General features: G+C 43.0%; 1 protein-coding gene across 1 annotated transcript in view; it reads right to left on the bottom strand.

The window, feature by feature from the left end:
- The window catches only part of LOC308108977 (calcium-dependent secretion activator 1-like), a gene marked incomplete at both ends in the record, with an annotated part of 180,358 nt that extends 162,066 nt beyond the window's left edge, over window positions 1-18,292 (bottom strand). The window contains one exon of the mRNA XM_080462308.1: window positions 17,861-18,292. Coding sequence (XP_080318434.1) covers window positions 17,861-18,292 — 432 coding nt within the window. The remainder of the gene's footprint in view (window positions 1-17,860) is intronic.
- Window positions 18,293-19,139: the final 847 nt, after the last annotated feature.

The following is a 19,139-nucleotide window of genomic DNA, read 5'->3' as shown; positions in this document are numbered from 1 at the left end:
CCTTTTCTTCCCCCACCGCTCCACAAATGGAGGCGTAATCCCAGATTACAACACACCAACAAAGGGATTGAGAAAGTACTCTGCAGGGTGAGTGCTGCAAGTCACACGCAAACACACACACACACACACACGCGCACACACCCCTTTACATGATGCATCTCGTGCACACTGGCCTCACCTTCATCACAAATTTGTCCCACAAACACAACTCGTCCTTCATTTCCCTATGAGTGAATCATTTCCACAGTGAAGACGGGCTCTGTATTCATGCAGCTGTAAAGACACTCCCACTCATTACTGGCAGAGGACCAGCTGCTCAAGTTAAACTGCACTCACCAAAAGACGTGTGATGCCAGAAGATAGGGAACTGGCATTTTAAGAGTTCCTTCTTGGTCAGCGAATGTCACAGAGAGCGCAGGGAGCTTTTGATTCAGATAGCTTTTACTAATCTGGCACTGACAGAGCAGGATTAGTCCAAGAAGTCATCAGTAAACAGACAGCCGGGTGTGGGTTAGTCTCCTCCTCTGCAGACTGTTGACCTGCTTCATCGGCTGCTCGCAGTGTTTCTGCACCTCATCTGTAATCTCTCTGTTTCGAATTAAAACCAACTACAGGAAATCAATCCATGACTGAAACAACTACACAACAATTATACCTTGAGTCATTGTGCTTTTCTGTTATATTGGAGAAATAAAATGAAAAGTTAAATGGCAGAAAATAAAAACAAATCAAAGCTGCAGGAGCAGAGTTCTTTTCTATTTTCAAGAATAAATAAATTAAGATTAAGACAAGTGCAGTGACAACAACTTATAAAAGAACTTGTATACAACTAATGTAATAGTCGAACAGTTCCAAGCTGTTTTGTTATAGGGGTTTCTTTTTTCAGTAAAAACGTCTGGCAGCCCTTTGTAAACGCAGATTTACTAAACCTTTCATTGTGAGAATACTAGGGATGAGAATCGAAAACCGGTTCTGACTGAGAACCGGTTCCAATTGATCAATTCCATCGGAATCGTACACTTTTATATGGGTTCGATTCTTCTTAACGATTATTTTCCCAGCACGACGTGAAGTCCCGTTGCGGTACGTTGCATGACGTCACACTCTGCGACGCAGAGCTCCTTCAACCAGGAGAAAACATGGAGGAAGAAGGTCTAAAGGGGGAGACGATAAACGACTAAATAAGACGATACGTTAATACATGTTCACTCACCACGTCCTGAATCCACAGAGTCCACAGCCTCTCGCCTCACAGCCACAAGGTCCAGTTAAAAAAAAAAAAGGTCTCGGTGCAAATCCCGGCAGGAGCCTTTCTGTGTGGAGTTTTCATGTTCTCTCCGTGTTCTCTCCTACTAATGAGGGACTTTTAATAAATGAACTCTGCCGTCAGTCTGTCCCGTGTAGTGAATGTCTGCTCCAACGAGCCGACAGAGTAGACATATGCTCGTAGAGCTTCTGTGTAGACATACACAATCTAGCAGAGGTCTACTACTGTATGTCTATGTATTAGATCGTTCTGTGTTGAAAATCCCTTCACAAAAAGCACCAACACAATATGAAAACAGCATTCCCAGCAGACCGAGAGAACTCATGCCTCCTGCTACGTCACTTCCTCATTCCTCTCCAGTCTGCGACCTCCCAGAGAGGGTTAACTTGTCCACAGCGCAAAATTGGAAAAAGTGTAAATTCCAGGGGGCATCCAATGAAGGCAAATACACATTTAAATGGTCTTTTTTAAGGGAAAAATTATAATTCAAGTTTCATCTTAGGAAAAAATGTAATTGTTCCTTTTGGTGCAGAAGACTGTAAAATGACTTTTTTCCCCTCAAAACAATACTTCGGAATTGTTAGAAGAATTGATAAAATCTTATCAATTCCCACCCCTAGTAATCTACCTGTTAATTCTCCTTTTTAATAATAATAATAATAATAATAATAATAACAATAATAATAATAATAGGGGGGGGGAATTGATAAGAGAATCGATAAAGAATTGAATCGTTAAACAGAATCAAAAATGGAATCGGAATCGGAAAAATCTTATCAATTCCCATCCCTAGAGAATACGAAGTGGAGGAAAACGGTGGTTGAGGACGTGCGCCGTCAGGAGGAAGCTGAAGGAAATGCAAAGGAAGCAGGAACAATGAACAGGTGGGAAGGCCTGAAGAGGAGAAAGCTCAGCTGGAGGGAGCTCTGGGAAATGGAAGCAAGCAACATCAGCTTCATCATCAGTGCCACTTATGACATGCTCCCATCTCCAAAAGACATTCACAAATGGTACGGCGAGGAACCAACCTGTCCCCTCTACCCAGCTCCAACAGCTCTCAAACACATCTGGACCGGTTGCAAGGCCAGCCTCACACAAGGCTGTTACACCTGGAGGCACAACCAGGTTCTTAAAAGTCTGGCAGCAGCAATTCAGAGCAAGAGGATTTTCAACAATTTCTTGCCCCTGAAAGCAACCAAGTCTATCACTGCACCGTCATTCCTCCGAGAGGGACAGAAAAAGCCTGACCATCTACCTACCAAACCAGAAGGTTCTTCAATCCTGAGATAGGAACCACCACCCTCAGGTCAGACTTGGTACTCTGGTCCCCCTCACTGAAGTCTGTTTATGTCATAGAGTTCACAGTCTCATAGGAGAATTAAGCTGAAGAGGCCTATGAGCACAAGAAATTGCCCTTCACAGATCTGGTAGCAGACACCCATCAATGAGGACGGGACGCAAGTTTATCCAGCTGAAGTGGGATGAAGAGGCTTTTTGGTGTCCTCCAACATTAGGCTGCTGAGAGATCTTGGAACCCATGGTCAGGCTCTGCAACGGACAATTAAGCTGACCGAAAGACCATCATGACATGCTCATGAATCCCCCTCGCCCCTCCCCTACTTGAGAACCCAAGTCAAGGTAAGCGGCCAGCTTTAAGCTTGACTAAGAGAAGAGCATCGTCCCGTGGGATGCACCAAGGAAACAACCAGGCAATTCTCATGATTGTTTTGGGACACAAGCTCAGGCATGATCACCCTGTAATTGGCCACCTTTGATGAGGGTATCTAGTGTTTAAAAAGCTGAAACGCCCCCTGATTCAGAGGTACAATATCCCATATCTAAGACACAGCTCCCACGCCACTCTCAAAGGGTAAACCTCATGTGACTATCATCTATTGGCACAAAGGACAGTTTAACATCACGTCCCGTGTTTAATGATTCTGAGACCTGAGCTGAGATATCGGTGATGCTGCCATGAAAGCCAGTGACCTCATTGATATCAAACTAACCTCAAGGCCATGCTGTCAGGGAGACTTTGTAAAAACGCCAATAATGCAACAGCAATACGAGACGTTTTTGGGACGTTTCACTGTATTTTGCATCATTAAAATTGGTTTTATGTTCAGATTGTAACCATTTTCTGTAGTAATTGTTTTTGGTGAAAATACAGACATTTTCATCATGTATATTCTGCACTATACTAAAGACAAACTGCAAAGTTTAAAGGTTATTATGGCACTATTTTAATGTTCCGGCCCACTCAAGATGAAGTTGGGCTGTATGTAGCACCTGAACTAAAACGTGTGACACTCCTGATGTAGATACTTAAGTATTGTTGAGGTTTGGTCAAATGGATTTCATGCAGTTCTTCATTCAAACGCATTGGACGAGTCATCTGCAACTCTGTTTAGAGTCAAAACTTAACCTACCAACCAAAACTGGAAACAGGGGAACTTCACAGAGAAAAACATCATTAATGGCTCACATATAGTTTATTTCAAGTCAATGTGGAGGCCTCTAGTCTGAGTCCAGGAGGATCTGATGAGCTCTGCCCCTTCACACTGCAGCGAGCACCAAAAGGACCACCGCATGCTGAAGCACGGGGGCAAGTTCGTGTGTGTGTGTGTGTGTGTGTGTGTGTGTGTGTGTGTGTGTGTTTGCACATGAACACAACAAGCCAAATGACAAGGCTTTCATCATCATTAGCGGCCTACATGTTGTCCTCATGAATTATGCAGACACAATTCAACTGCTACAGCGCACGCGCACACGCACACGCACACACACACACACGCACACACACACACGCACACACGCACACACACACACACACACACACACACACACACACACACCTCCGATGATTCAGCAGCATTCTTTTCTTGTGTTGCCGACGTTAAGAACGGTGAGAATTACAGTTAATGGGAATGTCTTTTCACAGCTCGAACTCCGGCGGATGTGGTTGTTGTAGAAAGTTTAATGGCTCACAACCTTGTGTGTGCCTTTATTTTTTTATCAACAGAAGAGAGGTGAGCGCCAAGTTACTTCTACAATAATAATAGGAAGAAGAAGAAGTGAGACAGCTCAGTAATCATATTCCCATTGAGGCACCGACACACTACTGCTGAACGTTTGAGGTACACTACATATCACTGGGATTCAAAACGTGTCCAGCATTCATGACATTTTCGTGACATCGTGACGATTGCCTTTATCTTTGGACTGTTTCTTACAAACTTCCCAATTTTGTTTACTGTCAGATGCCAAGAAAAAGGAAGAAAACTGTTCTTCTTTCCTCTTTTGTTTCTACAGCAGATTAAAGATCACTGCGATGCTCCGTCTCTTTCACACAAATGGTGTTTCTGCCTCAGTGCTCCCAGTGACAAAACCAGTCCATTCATTTGTGCTTTTTGCTCAATGAAGTGGCTGGTTTCATCGTTTGTTTTTAAAGCTGTCAATGGCCTGGCCTCTCTGTACTTATCCAACATGTTAACTAAACACAAACTATTGCCAGACCTGTGCATCTCTTCTCAACGCTATACTTGTTCTTTGTATTGTCATGTATTTGCAGTTTTTCTGTGTTGTGGAGCTGCACTGTTTCAGTCCTCTTACCAAGTCTCTTTTCTCTCAGTGGTCCCTGTTTTTTATACTGTAGTAGTTTTGACAGACTAATACATTTTGTATTTTGCATAGCAGAGAGGGAAAAGGAATGAATCCATCAGAACAGATTTATACCCCCGGGCCTGATGAGGAGAGGAAAGAAAGTAAACTACATTTAACTGTTTCTTTATGTGTCCAATCAGGAGCCGAGGTAAGAAATCACAGAGAGAAAATAGACAAATTGTGCCATATATCCTTATTGTACACACATTTCCATAACAATACCACAAGCAACCAATAAAACAGTTTTATTCATGAAGCAAGACTAAAAACAGCTCATCTTATTATCCTGTTCCTCGCTGTGACATAACCTTTAAGAAGGAGACAATCTGCCGTGGTAAAGACAGTTTATTACTCAGCGAGCCAGAGCCCAGGAGTGATGTGTTTAATTAAAGGAGATGTTTTCATCAGACAGAATATCAAGCGGGAGCATTATCTCGGCTGCACTGGAGCTCAGGAGGAAGACGGCGCTGCTTGTTGATGATACGCCACCAACGACAGTAAGAAAGTAGGAGAAATATACTTCAGACTCAACTGAACACATCCTCACACCCAACAACCACACAGGTCTTCTATGTTTCCCTTTGTCACACCGACATATCAGCACGCCAGTAGACACAGGAGGAGGACAATGTTTGATCACTGGTCAGACAACGATGAGGCGATCCGGATGCTCAACTCGCTCGCTCATGTGGGAGACCGTCAGTCATGAAGTTAAAGAGCGAGGGCCAGAAAATATCTTCTCATAATAAAGCCTAGAAATACAAGTCATGTCCCCCGGCTAGCTCAGTTGGTAGAGCATGAGACTCACAATCTCAGGGGTAGTGGGTTCGTGTCCCACGCCGGGTGTCACCTTCCCGTGGGCTCATCACCTGCAGGAAGGTTCTTAATCGGTGCATTGTGATCTGGGTGACAGTGTTCAGACTGTCACCCCCGCGACCCGGAAACAGATAAGCGGAAGAAAATGAATGAATACGTCATGTGGCTCACAATAACCAGCAACAGGTACTTTCCAGTTTCACTGTTAAAGCGACAGAACACCATTTTTAAATGGGTAAACTTCTTTTTGCACACTTAACTTTCTAAGACGCCATAATATAGATGAATATGACTTACTCAAAATTCTTATTTAAAGCAAATGTATTCTTTTATCTGACAATACTGATACTACAATGAAATGATGTGTTCATTCTGGGCACCACAATAACATTAGGTCTTCTGCTTATTAATCTAAAATCAGATTGTTCATTCACATCAACCGAGGGACTTATGGATAAATCCATCATGGAAATCATGACCAGAGCAGTAGAAACATCAGCTGTGTGAAGGTTTGTGCACATGAGTGATTAAATCACACATTAGCTATTACAGGGTTGCAAAACAATACGTTTTTTTTTTCCTTTGTGATGCTAAGTGGTGCATTTGCAACACAAAAGTGATGGTAAAAGTGCCTATAAAGCTCTAATTGATCCCGCTCGCCGCTTCACTCTGCTAACAATGCACAACAAATCCATTTGGGACAGAACGAAATGCTGTAAAGCTGTGCAAAGGAGACAGGAAGTGTGGCCGTTTTTCAAAATCAAAGAGAAAAAAAGTTCAGTCATTTTGGATATCATTCAGTCCAGTGAGTCCTGAAGTTTGAGAAAAAACATTTGTAGTAATTCTAAACACGGCCTCTGGATTATTAAGTACTAATATCGGGACAAATATTGGCACTATTGTGAAAAAGTGTTGCACAAAAACATTATAAAAAGAGGGAAGTGGCTCCATCTATTGATTACGTAAATAACATTAGCATATTATATAAAATACATTGGGATTTTTAAATTTGTGAGCCAAAAGCACAATTTTGTGGAGTAACTTGCAATTATTACAAATCTATCAATTAACTCAGTCATTTGCTTTTCTCATTTAGTCTGTTAGAACTGGAAAAATAAGAAAAGTAACTGTAAACTATTTATTCAAGTGGCGTTTCCCCATGAACTTTGACGTTTTATTGTTTTGAAAGTTAAATTACCTACAAGTTGCAAAGTGCTTCAGGAAATGTGTTAACATAAATGTGCCATTTGTATCATTTTCACAATGAAAACTTCTGAATTGGTTCAGTCTGTGACGAATCGCCCTCAGAAAGAATAAAATCGAAGAGAAAATCACATTCAAACCAACTTTCACCATTTGGATGAGGTGAAGAGCTTCTGACACATCGGGCTGAGTGTGATGCTGCGCGAATCACCGCCTTGCCTGAAAATGTGAAGGTTCCACCAGGTTCAGCTGATTGTAAGAGTCTTTCCCTCGAGGAGGAGAGCTGAAGTAAACGCTGCTGTTTTTCTGTGTGCGTGGCTTCGCTGCTCTCACTGCTATTGTTGCTAAAATTGTTGAAAACACTGGACTCATGAGGCTTACGAAGTATGACTCCGTTTTTTATGTGAGTGAGTAAAATGAATCTCTTACATTGTGTTTCCTCTTTGCAGGATAAAAGCTCTTTACATTTTCACTTTAAACCTCACTCACGTGTTAACAGTGTCAGAGCTACGAGGTGATGAGGAACTGGAGTTTTGGATAACCAGTAATAATCAGTCAGGAATGCAAAGATGAGGTTTGGATCTGACGGTGAGGACATTTACTGCTTTCTCCATGTACCTGAGACCCCGTTTACGTGACATTTCAAGTGAAAGTGATTTCGTGTTTTCATTTCAGAAAAGTCCCGTGTTTGCACAGCAACATTTTGAAAACTGTTTTTCTATAGAAACAGCAGAAATGTTGAAAACACTGTGGTTCACATGTTGGGTCACTAGTTGGTGCTGTTGTTTGTTTTTGTAATGAAACCCCACACACATGCAAGGAGAGAACAATACGGCATAAACATTGGCAAAGGGAGTACATGGGACATTCATATGGACAGACGACTAAGTTGGATTGTTATTACAGTGACTGTCGACTATAAAACTATCAAGTCCCAGGAGAAGATGGACTGGAAGTCATGCCACTCTGCAGACAAACACTGTCGTTATTGTCCATCTACAAAGAATGTGCAGAATAACTATTTACTATCACCATTGTGCACATGTGTGAGGAGCTTATACATTCCAATTTCTCTGCAGACTCCTGAGCATGGTTTCATTCTTATTTGTCTAACAGAACATAGCGTGTCCCCACAAATGAAATACAATCCCAGTGCCTCGGCAGTGATGTTGGCGTCCCACATGTTTATGTCCTCGGGTCTTTACTCTTTTCGTTATATATCAATGACCCACTGGGTGTCTACCCTCAGCTTACTATCGGGATGTATGTTGACGATGCTGTCCTATTCACCCAGGTCGTGGATGTAAGGACAATTGCTGCCAATCTCACAAATGGCCTGAGCAAAGTGCATGACTGGCTTAAACAAAGTTGTCTCATGCTCAACTCAAAAAAGACACCCTCCATGGTGTTCAGCAAAAATACAGTGAAATAACTAATAACTCAAGGCAGATATTTTGTGTTCTTGGAAGGTGAAGAATTAGAATTCTTAACCCAGTTGTACAGTAACTGTGCAGGTTTGGAAGTCATCGTTTGCACAGAATGTGCTTTCAATCAAGGGCTGTTCTATTTGGAACATTCTACCAATGACAGCTAGAGAAAGTACCACCTACATCTCATTTAGGAGAAAACTTAACGGAGTCATATTAAACAGCTTTTCAACACTTTCACATGGTGTTGTTGGTCCAAAAACGTTGTATTCAAAGTTTAATGCCCCAAATCCAGCTTCTCCTTGATTTTCCTCCGTTTGAATATTGGCTCATAGGAGCTGCATTCAGAATCTGCTGTGTCTGTGTGAGCTGGACTGGCTCCGCCCACACATGCCCATCTTGGGAAGAAGAGGAAATACTTCCTATCGTGGTGCCATGTGCCAGAGCAGAAGTGCCTAATTGTGGGAGGATTCAAAGGGAGGGCCTACCTTGACTGGGATTGGCTAAACCTCCGATGACACTATATAGCAGGAGTGTCCAACCTCGGTCCTCGAGGGCCCCTGTGCTGCATGTTTTAGTTCTGAGGCCTAGGATTGGGCATCACTGCTATATAGGGTTTATTTCTGATTAACTCGTTGGAGCAAAACACTTTTTAAAAATTGAAACAAGCCAGGGAGACAGAGGACAGACTTTCTTCACTTCTGGGGAATCATTCCAGGTATGTGGACGATTATTACTGTTGGAAAACCATTAGACAGTGAGTTTTGTACAATATGACATATGTAGACATGGTATTCTTTTTTGAATTGTTGTATTGTTTGTTTTCTAGTGTGTGTAATGTCTCACATGTATTGTAATGTGGTATGTTTTCTCGCGGTGAAAATGAAGCAGTGCATTTTGACATGAAGTTTGTTCCTGAATCAGCTGTCACTGTGGGACTGAGGCAGTAAAGGAGCGAAATGGACCCATGGCTGTGTGCGATGCCCAAGAGCTAAAGACAGAAGATGAGAAGCTTTAATCTTCATCATGTGGACTTTTCCATCAAAGGAATGAACCAATACGTCAGTGAGATGTTAAAACAGACTAGTTCCCCTCCAGGATGAGCTTTCTTTTTAAATCCAGTGAAAGAAAGACATCCCAAAAGTCTTCACAGACATCATTTAAATATTTGTTCCAGTTATAAAGTGAAAATACCTTCATACAAAACACATAAACTATGTTTATCACAAAATCTTCAGCAGATCCTCCCGTTCATTGATTCTTCAGATTCCTCTTCTTTCTCTGCTAATGGAACAGCATTCTCAAGGTCTCAAACTGCAGCTGTGCACCTGCAACAAGCTCCTTCTGCTTTCCTTGTTCTCCTTATACTACTCCTCCTCTTCCTCCTTCTCTTCTCCGCTTCCTTTTCATCTTCATCCCCCTCCTCTCCCAGGAGCCGTGGTGTCCTGTGTTGGATCATCAGGTGGTCGTTCGAGCTCAGAGTGATCAAAGCTTTTCACAGCCTGGAGGGTTCAAGGTTCAGTACCACGGTCAGCTCCAACCCTGCTGTTCCTCCTCCACTCCTCCTCTCCTCATCTTTGCTTCCTCCTCTCCTCCCTCCTCTCCTCAGTCCTCTTCTTCTTCCTCTTCTCCTCCATCTCTCTTCCCTCCCTGTCTTCCTCCTCTTCTTTTTCCTCCTCCCTCATCTCGTCCATCCTCTTCTTCCTCCTCCTCTCCCTCATCCTTTTATTTTTCCTCCTCTCCTCCTTCCTCTTCTTCTTCCTCCTCTCCTCCCTCCTCTTCTCCCTCCTCTCCTCCCTCTTCTTACTTCCCTCCTCTTTCTGCTGTGTCAATGAAGATTTTTTGTGAATGTAGAGGAGGAATAATCAGTTGTTGGAAAAACCTGGATACGTGTAAATGTGTCCTCAGCCTAATTTCTGTGTTTTATCTGGTGTTTATCAATTAGACCTATAGAATAATCCAGCTAAAGCAGATGTACTCCTTTACATTATTACAGATACACATGTTGGATTTACAATAAAATACATGATCACACCTCCCTTCACTTTAAAACAGAGTCCCAACTCCTGTCGTAGTACAAACATGAAGCTGAAATGCACAGAACCTCCAACCTGAATCCATCATCGTCTCAAGCCCGAACACTACAGAAACATTGGTCTACAGACACGGCAACGATTTCTTGAAACTTTCATTGCGTTTTGGGTGTCTGTTTAGAGAACAATAGTGCTTGGAGCCACTGAAAACACAACCATTTGAAAAGGCCTCCCACGGTGGAGGTTTTTAAAAATGCTCATTCGTGGCCTCAGTCCTGAGTAGATGACAGAAGCACTGCTACTGGTCATCTGCTCTACGGTCGTAGTAACTACTTGTTCTGCACATGCTCAGAAGCAGAACAATCAGAACAATGTTTCCTCCGTCGTGTCATGACTCCCACTCCATATTCTCTTGGGACTTGGTAGTTTTATAGTTGACGGTCACCGTAATAACAATCTAACTTAGTCGTCTGTCCACTAGAATGTCCGTTCAGTCCCATTGTTAATGTTTAGAGCGTGCTGTTCTCTGTACACATGTGTCTGTGGTTTCGTTACAAAAACAACCAACAGCGTCAAATTGAGATCTGGCATGGTAACTACATTGTTTTCAGTCTTTCTGCCTTTGCCATTAAAAGGACATCCTTTTCAAAGAGTAAACAATGAAACTTTTCTGGAACGAAAACACCAAACAGTGCGTTTTCACTTGAACGAGGCCTTCTTAAAATCTTGACATATTATTCAGGTGTACGTACATGTTTAACTTTTCTCACATCTGTTAACATGATTGTATTTTAAGCAACACTTAAATTCTTTGGCTGTTGTGGAGCTGGAACGTCATCTACCTGGAACATATCGGCACAGGTGATGTATATCAGCATTTTACACTGCCGATCAGTTTCCTCATGTTACATGTTACATAAGAATCTTCAGGTTCAGTGAAAACGCATCGTCTCCATTCAGCCTCAGCCCGAGAGGGAGGAGCAGACACTGCGAGTGGGAACAGTCCGAAAACATGTCGGGAAGCACAGTCATTACACACACACACACACACACACACACACACACACACACACACACACACACACACACACACACACACACACATAATGAAAGCTCCTCACTGTGCAAGCAGTGCGTCTTTCATCATGCACTCCCCTGAGCCGAGCAGAGCCTTGTGGGAACAACAACACACCGTGGATCATAGTGTAACATGACAACACCAAAATAACATGTTGACATGGACAGAAAATAACAGGAGCTTTTAGTGAGCGCTGCAGGGGCCATCTGCTCTGTGAAGGGAACACCATGATGATCTGAAGAAGAGCATGTTAGTGTGTCCATTCTTTCCCACAGAGCCAATAACACAACGTGTCAGGAGTGGAGGAGTCTGATCCAGTGACACAGCTCGGACTCTGAGACATTTTAAAGGTCTTTAAATGGGCAGACAATCCTGCTTCATGCACATCAGGAGAGATAAACTATGAGAAAAGCGTTTAAAGTTTACTTCCAGCTCTCAGGGACTGATAAACTCAGAGCTCATGCGAACAGACTCCTTCCAGGTTGTGAACACAAAACCAGGAGTCGTCATCTGAGGGATTTGTGTCCATTAGACACTATTAACGTTAGAACGACCTGCTGGAAACAGTTTCTTTGGACATGTTGGTGGAGGAACTTGTCAAATGTTGTCAAAGCACGTTACAGTAAATAAATCCGACAGAAAAAAGAATATTAAGGTTTGAGCCACAACACAGAAAACATCTGATGAAAAAGTCCACAAACTAAAGTCCTGTGGGGGCAGCTGAGGAAATAATGTCTGTGCTGCAGGAGCTGATCTGAACATTTTCAGACACAGTAAAACACATTGAGTGTTGTACATGAATTAATTAGCACAAACTCATGCCAGTGTTTTTCACAATCTATAATACTATTCCATCTGCATGAAGCCCAACATGCTTCATGGGTGTTATTCTACATGGCTGTGGGACACAGTCCTGAGTGAGTGAATTATCTTCTCCTGTAAACGATGTGAAAGTTAATGTTATTTTAGGATGTGTGATGAAATGTACTCTTGCTGACTGGAAATTAGGGCCACAGGCACGTTACCAGGTGACCGCTGAGAGTCGATACTGCTGTTTTAGTACTGTGATAAGATTTACAGTTAATACACTTTCATTTTATACTATGTCAACTAATTATTTACACTGTTTTTGTGAATTAGTTGGTGTTAATCGTACTTCTCTTTCACATGTCAGTTCATGGAAACATAACTAATCACAGTTCAGTCTGTTGCTACATGAATCTTGTGCACGTTATACTGTATATCAATATATTCATCAAATGTTGTGCAACCGTTGTGGAAACTAGACAAATACTTCGTAACAGCGGCAGATTTTGCAAAACAGACTGAGCATGAAGACAAGTGATCGATAAAAATGACAGCTAACTTTGTTAATATTGCATCGCACCGATATGATGGTCCTACAGACAAAGACTCTGTTTCAGAATGCAGGAGTCTGTCTGAACAGGCTCACCCTCTCTGTGAACTGAAGCCTGCGGCTGGCAGAGTTTCTGCATCAAACCTTGAGTTTGTCTCCACTCCTGCTGAGAACGAAGCAGCTGTCAAACACAAGCTGTCACTTCTTCATGTTGCATTCATTCACACAAAACTGTGCTGGCTGGATAATGCTTGTGATGATCAGTCCAATCAGTCTTTCAGTCTTTGCTTTTGCTTTTCTGTCTTTTTTCTCTCTTCTGGGAATAGAAGAGATCATAACATAGCACGTATTTCACATGTGAAACATCCATGTAACCAGACTGAAGTGCCATTACAGATGTTTCCATGACCTGTGCATTAATGCTCTGTAACTTCAAAATGAGTGAATTTTGATAGTGATTAATACACAGAAATAATCAATTTCAATAAGATGTAATTTACTGACAGCTCCACGAATTTTAATGAATTCACAAATAAAGATTGGTGAACTCTTTAGGAAAGCTGTGAAAGCAGTTTTCATAAAAATATAAATTAGTCAGTGGAAACATTTTATTCAATCTTCAGTAGATGTTATTTCTTCTAGTTCTGTCATTTTTTTTCTTTTTCAAAAAACTGTTTTTTATTTTTCAAAAAAATGTTTTTTATTTTTAATCCGTTCAAATTACCAAAGAGTTTGTTGTAGTTTTTTTTAAATTGTATTATATTAGCCTGGAGTTTGATCCCTGACTCAATGCTTGTATATATTGCCAATGGTATAACCTTACTGGATGGATGTGTGTCTGATATCATCAAAGAGTTTCTTATAAACTTCAGACAGGATGTTATTTATCTGTTGGACGCTGAAGCAAAAACACCTTTAATTATAATTATTTAAAAATCATCCGTGAGCCGGAAAACACACACTTTGTCATGTGCTGGTCCCCTGATGGAGAAGAGAAACAAGAATGTGCGAGAGTTCCAGACGTGTTTGTTCTCCTCACTCATCAGTTTGAAGGATTTACAGCAGCGTCTCGAACACTGAATCAAAGGTTTTTATGTAGAAAGAATATTTCTGGATTATTTCAAGCTTCAGAAAGCAAGCAGCTGTATTACACGCTGCCTGATATAATGGATCATTAACCAAACAAGTGCTCTCATTAAATCTGAATTCTGAGCTGGATGTGAATTTAATATTCATCAGTTGGATTGGATTTTTTTAGTGCTAACCAGAAAGCTGGTATTTCTCAATTTATACATCTGAATGTCACCGTTCATCAGGTTTCTTTCAGATTTATCGGATGTCAATGGATCTCAGTGAGAGAGAGAGAGAGAGAGAGAGAGAGAGAGAGAGAGAGAGAGAGAGAGAGAGAGAGAGAGAGAGAGAGAGAGAGAGAGAGAGAGAGAGAGAGAGAGAGCGAGAGAGGTCTCAGATTAAATGATGGACAATACAGAGGTAGTCTTATACCCATTTGTTCCAGTGGCCAACTCCACTATACAGTCCACACAGGCTCAAGATCTCAGAGGTCAGTCTGAGTCACTACAGGCCAATAGGCAGGAAACACAGTCACACACCAAGTGATCAAAAAAGTACACACACTTTGTAGTGACTGCTCCAGATTAGAAGCCGCAGCGGCAGAAGAAATCCCAAACATGCACACGAAGAACATGCAAACATGGTGTGGAATGGTCCATTCTGCCAACATACTCAAACCAGGGAGCTTTTTATGTGTCAGATATGGTAATCACCACTGATCCACGTTATTCAGCCTCATTAGACAATGCTCATGGTCCTCATGGAACAGCAGCTCCGTTTTGCAACGCCTCATCAATGCATTCATGAGAGGTTAGAAAATCATCCATGTTTATTTGTCTATCTGTCAGTTAACAAGATGTCTCAAAAACTAATGAGCTGATCTTCATGAAAATTGGTCCACGGGTGCATTTTGATCAAAAGAAGAACCCATTAAATTGTTATGGTAATCTGCATCGGAAATAATTGTTACAAATTTACATTTCGCTATATTGTTACATGCTTAACCTGTCACTTGACAAGTGCATTGTGGGAAATGGAGTCATAGCATGATTTGGTTTTGGGAAGTGTAGTTTGTTGTTGTCCTGCTCCACTCCGGTGCTTTGCTGCAGGTGTGTGTGTGTGTGTGTGTGTGTGTGTGTGTGTGTGTGTGTGTGTGTGTGTGTGTGTGTGTGTGTGTGTGTGTGTGTGTGTGTGTGTGTGTGTGTGTGTGTGTGTGTGTGTGTGTGTGTGTGTGTGTGTGTGTGTGTGTGTGTGTGTGTGTGAAATGACCGGTGTTAATCCAGTGTGTGCTAAAAGAGGGATAAACGGCCACAATTCTGCACCGACAGCGTCTCCCCTCCTCCCTCCATCAACTCCACAAACCGCCAGCGTCTCCCCTCCATCTAACTCCACATCAGAATCAGTCCGACAGCCAGATTTTGTTACCAGCAGACATGAGCCACAAGTGAGTGAGTGAAACTCCAGAACAAGCCAGGCTTCTCAACTATGGTTCAGACAATATCGTGGAAGACGGTAACAATATAATCTTATCTTCTTTCAAATTATGATATAGAATCATGGGATCACCAAACAAAATAAATGAATAAAGGCAGTTGATCTGGATGTGGAATATGTGTCATTTCTCTGTGTTGTCTGTGTTGGCCCTTGGTGGAGCTCAGAAATCTCTGATTGCTCTAGTTTGCCAAATAAATCATCAAACAGATTTTCTTCATTACTTCAACATTATGTCCTACCTGGTGGCTACAGAGCAGAATTCAAATCCACAAAAGCCAAAAATCAACAAACTGAAAAGCTGCTGGTGGAAACTGCAGAAAGAAAAAGCACTGTTATTTAGAAGGCATTAACACCATCTAGTGAAGTGTTTGTATTGATCACTATCACAGATGATATGTTCACCCCTTGTACAGTTCTTGTAGTTATGCATTGCAAAAAATTTAAATTGTAAGTTAGGTTATCTAAAAACATTGAAGCAGGTTGATTAGGATGCGTGAGGTAAACAACCTTTCTGAAGGTTTTCTTTTCATATCCAGCTTTGTAATCATGTTAAAGGTGTTTTTGTTGTACTGCCTCAACGTGGCATCGCATTAACAACATCCTTCACTTCATCGCAGCAGTTTTTAAAAAAGGAAATCCGGAAGAGATTAGCTGAATTTGCATTAATTATTACAATTATATGCAGGAGCTGGTTAATAGTTTCTGAGAAAATAAAATGTAATAAAAGCTCAAAAAAAATAAAATAAAATTGCTAATCAAACATGAACAATAAATGCCCCTCGTAGACCAAGACTGTTCAGGACAGTTTGACCTGCAACATGGAAATATCTGTTTTGGACTGAAAATGTAATTAGATATTTCATGATGGGTTTAAAAAAGAAACAGCATGTTAAAACTACTTTACACACACATAAACATACACACACAGACACACAGACACAGACACAGACACACACACACACACACACACACACACACACACACACACACACACACACACACACACACACACACACACACACACACACACACACACACACACACACACACACACACAGAGCTCCCATGCAATACTTCCATTTGGGTCGAACATAAATGTGAATACCGTTCTTTTTAACTGAGGTAATTATTTCCAACTTCTAAGAAGATTTGTCCAGTTCAAGGTGGCAGGGTGTCGAGCCAATCCCAGGTCTCTATGGATGAAGGCAGGTTCGCCTGGACATGTTACCATTATGTCACAGTGGATGAATTAAATACTAACAAAAAAATGTAATCTCAAAGTATTTACCTTGAAAATCTTGATTTGTTATTCACAGGTAAAAAGACAGGACAGTAGAGGAGTTACATTTTAAACTATATGATATGGCATCAATGTATTGTTATCACCATGTAAACATTCACTACATGCTTATCGCAAAGGAGTGACTTTTATTTACATTCATGCTCTATACAGAAACCTATTCAGTCTCACTGCATTACACTGTGTGGACCACAGATCTTATTTAACTTCGCAACATCAGCATCACACTACAGGACAAAAGTCTGCGGCACGAAAAATCATAGCTAAAAACCAGAAGATCAACAAACTGCTGGCGGAAACTGACACCTGTGATCAAGAGAAGAGAAAGAGCACTATTATCTGGAAGTAAAAAGACATTGTGATCCTGCACTATGTGTGTGTTCATTTAGTCTTCTCTCCCTACAACCCTGTGGTGGCTCTTTCAAAGCGTAAAGCAGTGTGTGATACCTGCAGCCCACCTTCATCCCCATGCAGTACTCCTAGTAAACACTGGAGGCCTGCAACACTCACACCATGCAGTCCACGATGGATGGATGGATGGATGGATGGATGGATGGATGGATGGATGGATGGATGGATGGATGGATGGATGGATGAATGGATGGATGGATGGATGGGAGAACAGGCTGGATAAAGGTGTGTGCAGTGGGACATTGTTGTGATCAGCTCTTCCTCACTGGGTGGAAGCAGCTTGGATGCACATGTTCTGTCTCTGATGTCACCTTCTAGTCTCTGCTAATGTGTCTGTCCTCCCTCTGGACGTCAGATCTGCTTCCAGACAATTGTTCCCAGATAATCATCCTTTCAGGTAGAAGGTGGTTTGGATTGAGGAAGGTTTTCTCCATCTAAGTGATTGATTGGTATTATGGGGCTGGTAGATTCTCAGTGATGCTGTGAGGTTGTAACTGTCAGGTTAATTCTCCGTCACTGTTTCAGTGAATGAATGCAGTGTGTGGATGTGACTGGAAAAAAACAACTTGCAGGTATTTCCTGAGCGCAGCTCCGTGTGGAAGCAACAGTTGGTGGCTGCGAGAAGAGAGAAGAGCCCTGCTCTCAGAGTGAGCCTCTGTTTCCCGGGTCTTTACTCTCTCTTTCCCCGGGTCTTCCCCTCTCTTACCCCGGGTCTTCCCCTCTCTTACCCCAGGTCTTACCTTCTGCTGCCTCCGGGCCATGTCGGTGGGCTGCTTGGCGTTAAAGGGGTAGGCGATGCAGCGCATGACGAACACGTAGAGCTGCAGCCTCTTCTTCCTCTCCTCTTCCTCCCTCTGCATCTTCTCTAGGTCCTCTTTCTCCTTGTCGCTGCCCACCGACGGGCTGGGGCTGGAGGGTCGAACTCCTCCGCCGCCGCCGCTGCCTCCTCCGCCGGTGCCGCCGCTGCCTCCCCGGCCCCGGGGCTGCAGCCCCCCGGTGCCTCCGCTGCCGCCGTGGCCGCCGCCGTGGCCGCTGTGGCCGTCGGCGACTCGGCCCGGTGACAGACGCGCTCCGCCGGCTCCGCCGGCTCCGTTCTTGGGAGCCGCCGCCTCTTTGCGCTCCACCTCCTGGATCTCATCACCTTCCTCCTCGCTGGAAGACGGATCCAACATGCTGCCGGAAGGACGGAGGACGAAGAAACACTAACAAAGTGAGAAGGAAAGGAGAGAAAAACCAGTGAGCGTCAACGAGAGGGGAGGATCCGGGGGAGTGTCCGGGGGGGAGGGGGCGGGGATCCGAGGTGGGGGGTCTGAGGAGACTCGGGGGAGGAGATTGGGTGGTGGGAGGATAGCAAACTGTTGCTTCTACAGAAAGAGGAAAGAAAAACAACTAGATTCAATCAATAGGAGCAGGAAAAAGAGAGTGATGGAGCAAACAGAGGGAGGAGGGATCTCCAGCCTTTCAACTCCTACAGAGGAGGAGCTGTGAGGAGGAAGAGGAGGAGGAAGCGGACGAGGAAGAGCTGCGGGTCAGAGCTGACCATGGTGCTGAAACCTGAACCCTCCAGGCTGTGAAGAACTTTGGTCACACTGAGCTCAGGAGAAAGAGGAGAGGACGAGGAGGAAGAGGAGTAGAAGGGGACGAAAGAGGGAAGGATGAGGAAAAGGCAATGAGAAAGAGGAGAGGAAGAGGAACAAAGGAGAGGAGGAGGAGGAGGAGACAAGAAAGAGGAGAGGAGAGGATGAGGAGAAGGGGTGAGAGAGGAGGAAAGTAGGATTCTACTTGTTGCAGGTGACCAGCTGCAGTTTGAGACTTTGAGAATTCTGTTTGGTTAGCGGCGGTTGGAGGTTCAAATCCCAAAGCTGACAGGACACCACTGTGGGTCCCTGAGCATGACCCCTGACCCCACTGCTCCCAGAGTATGTGGAGACAAGAAGGTTCCACAAGGGGATCAATAAAGTCTGCTCGCTCTCTTTCTGTCACCGGTTGAAGGGAGTGACAGGAGTTCTCAAAGGATCT

The sequence above is a fragment of the Lipophrys pholis genome (assembly GCF_963383615.2).
Source record: "Lipophrys pholis genome assembly, chromosome: 4".
NCBI lineage: Eukaryota > Metazoa > Chordata > Actinopteri > Blenniiformes > Blenniidae > Lipophrys > Lipophrys pholis.
The sequence above is the reverse complement of the archived record's forward strand: the minus strand, read 5'-3'. Positions and strand labels throughout refer to the sequence as shown.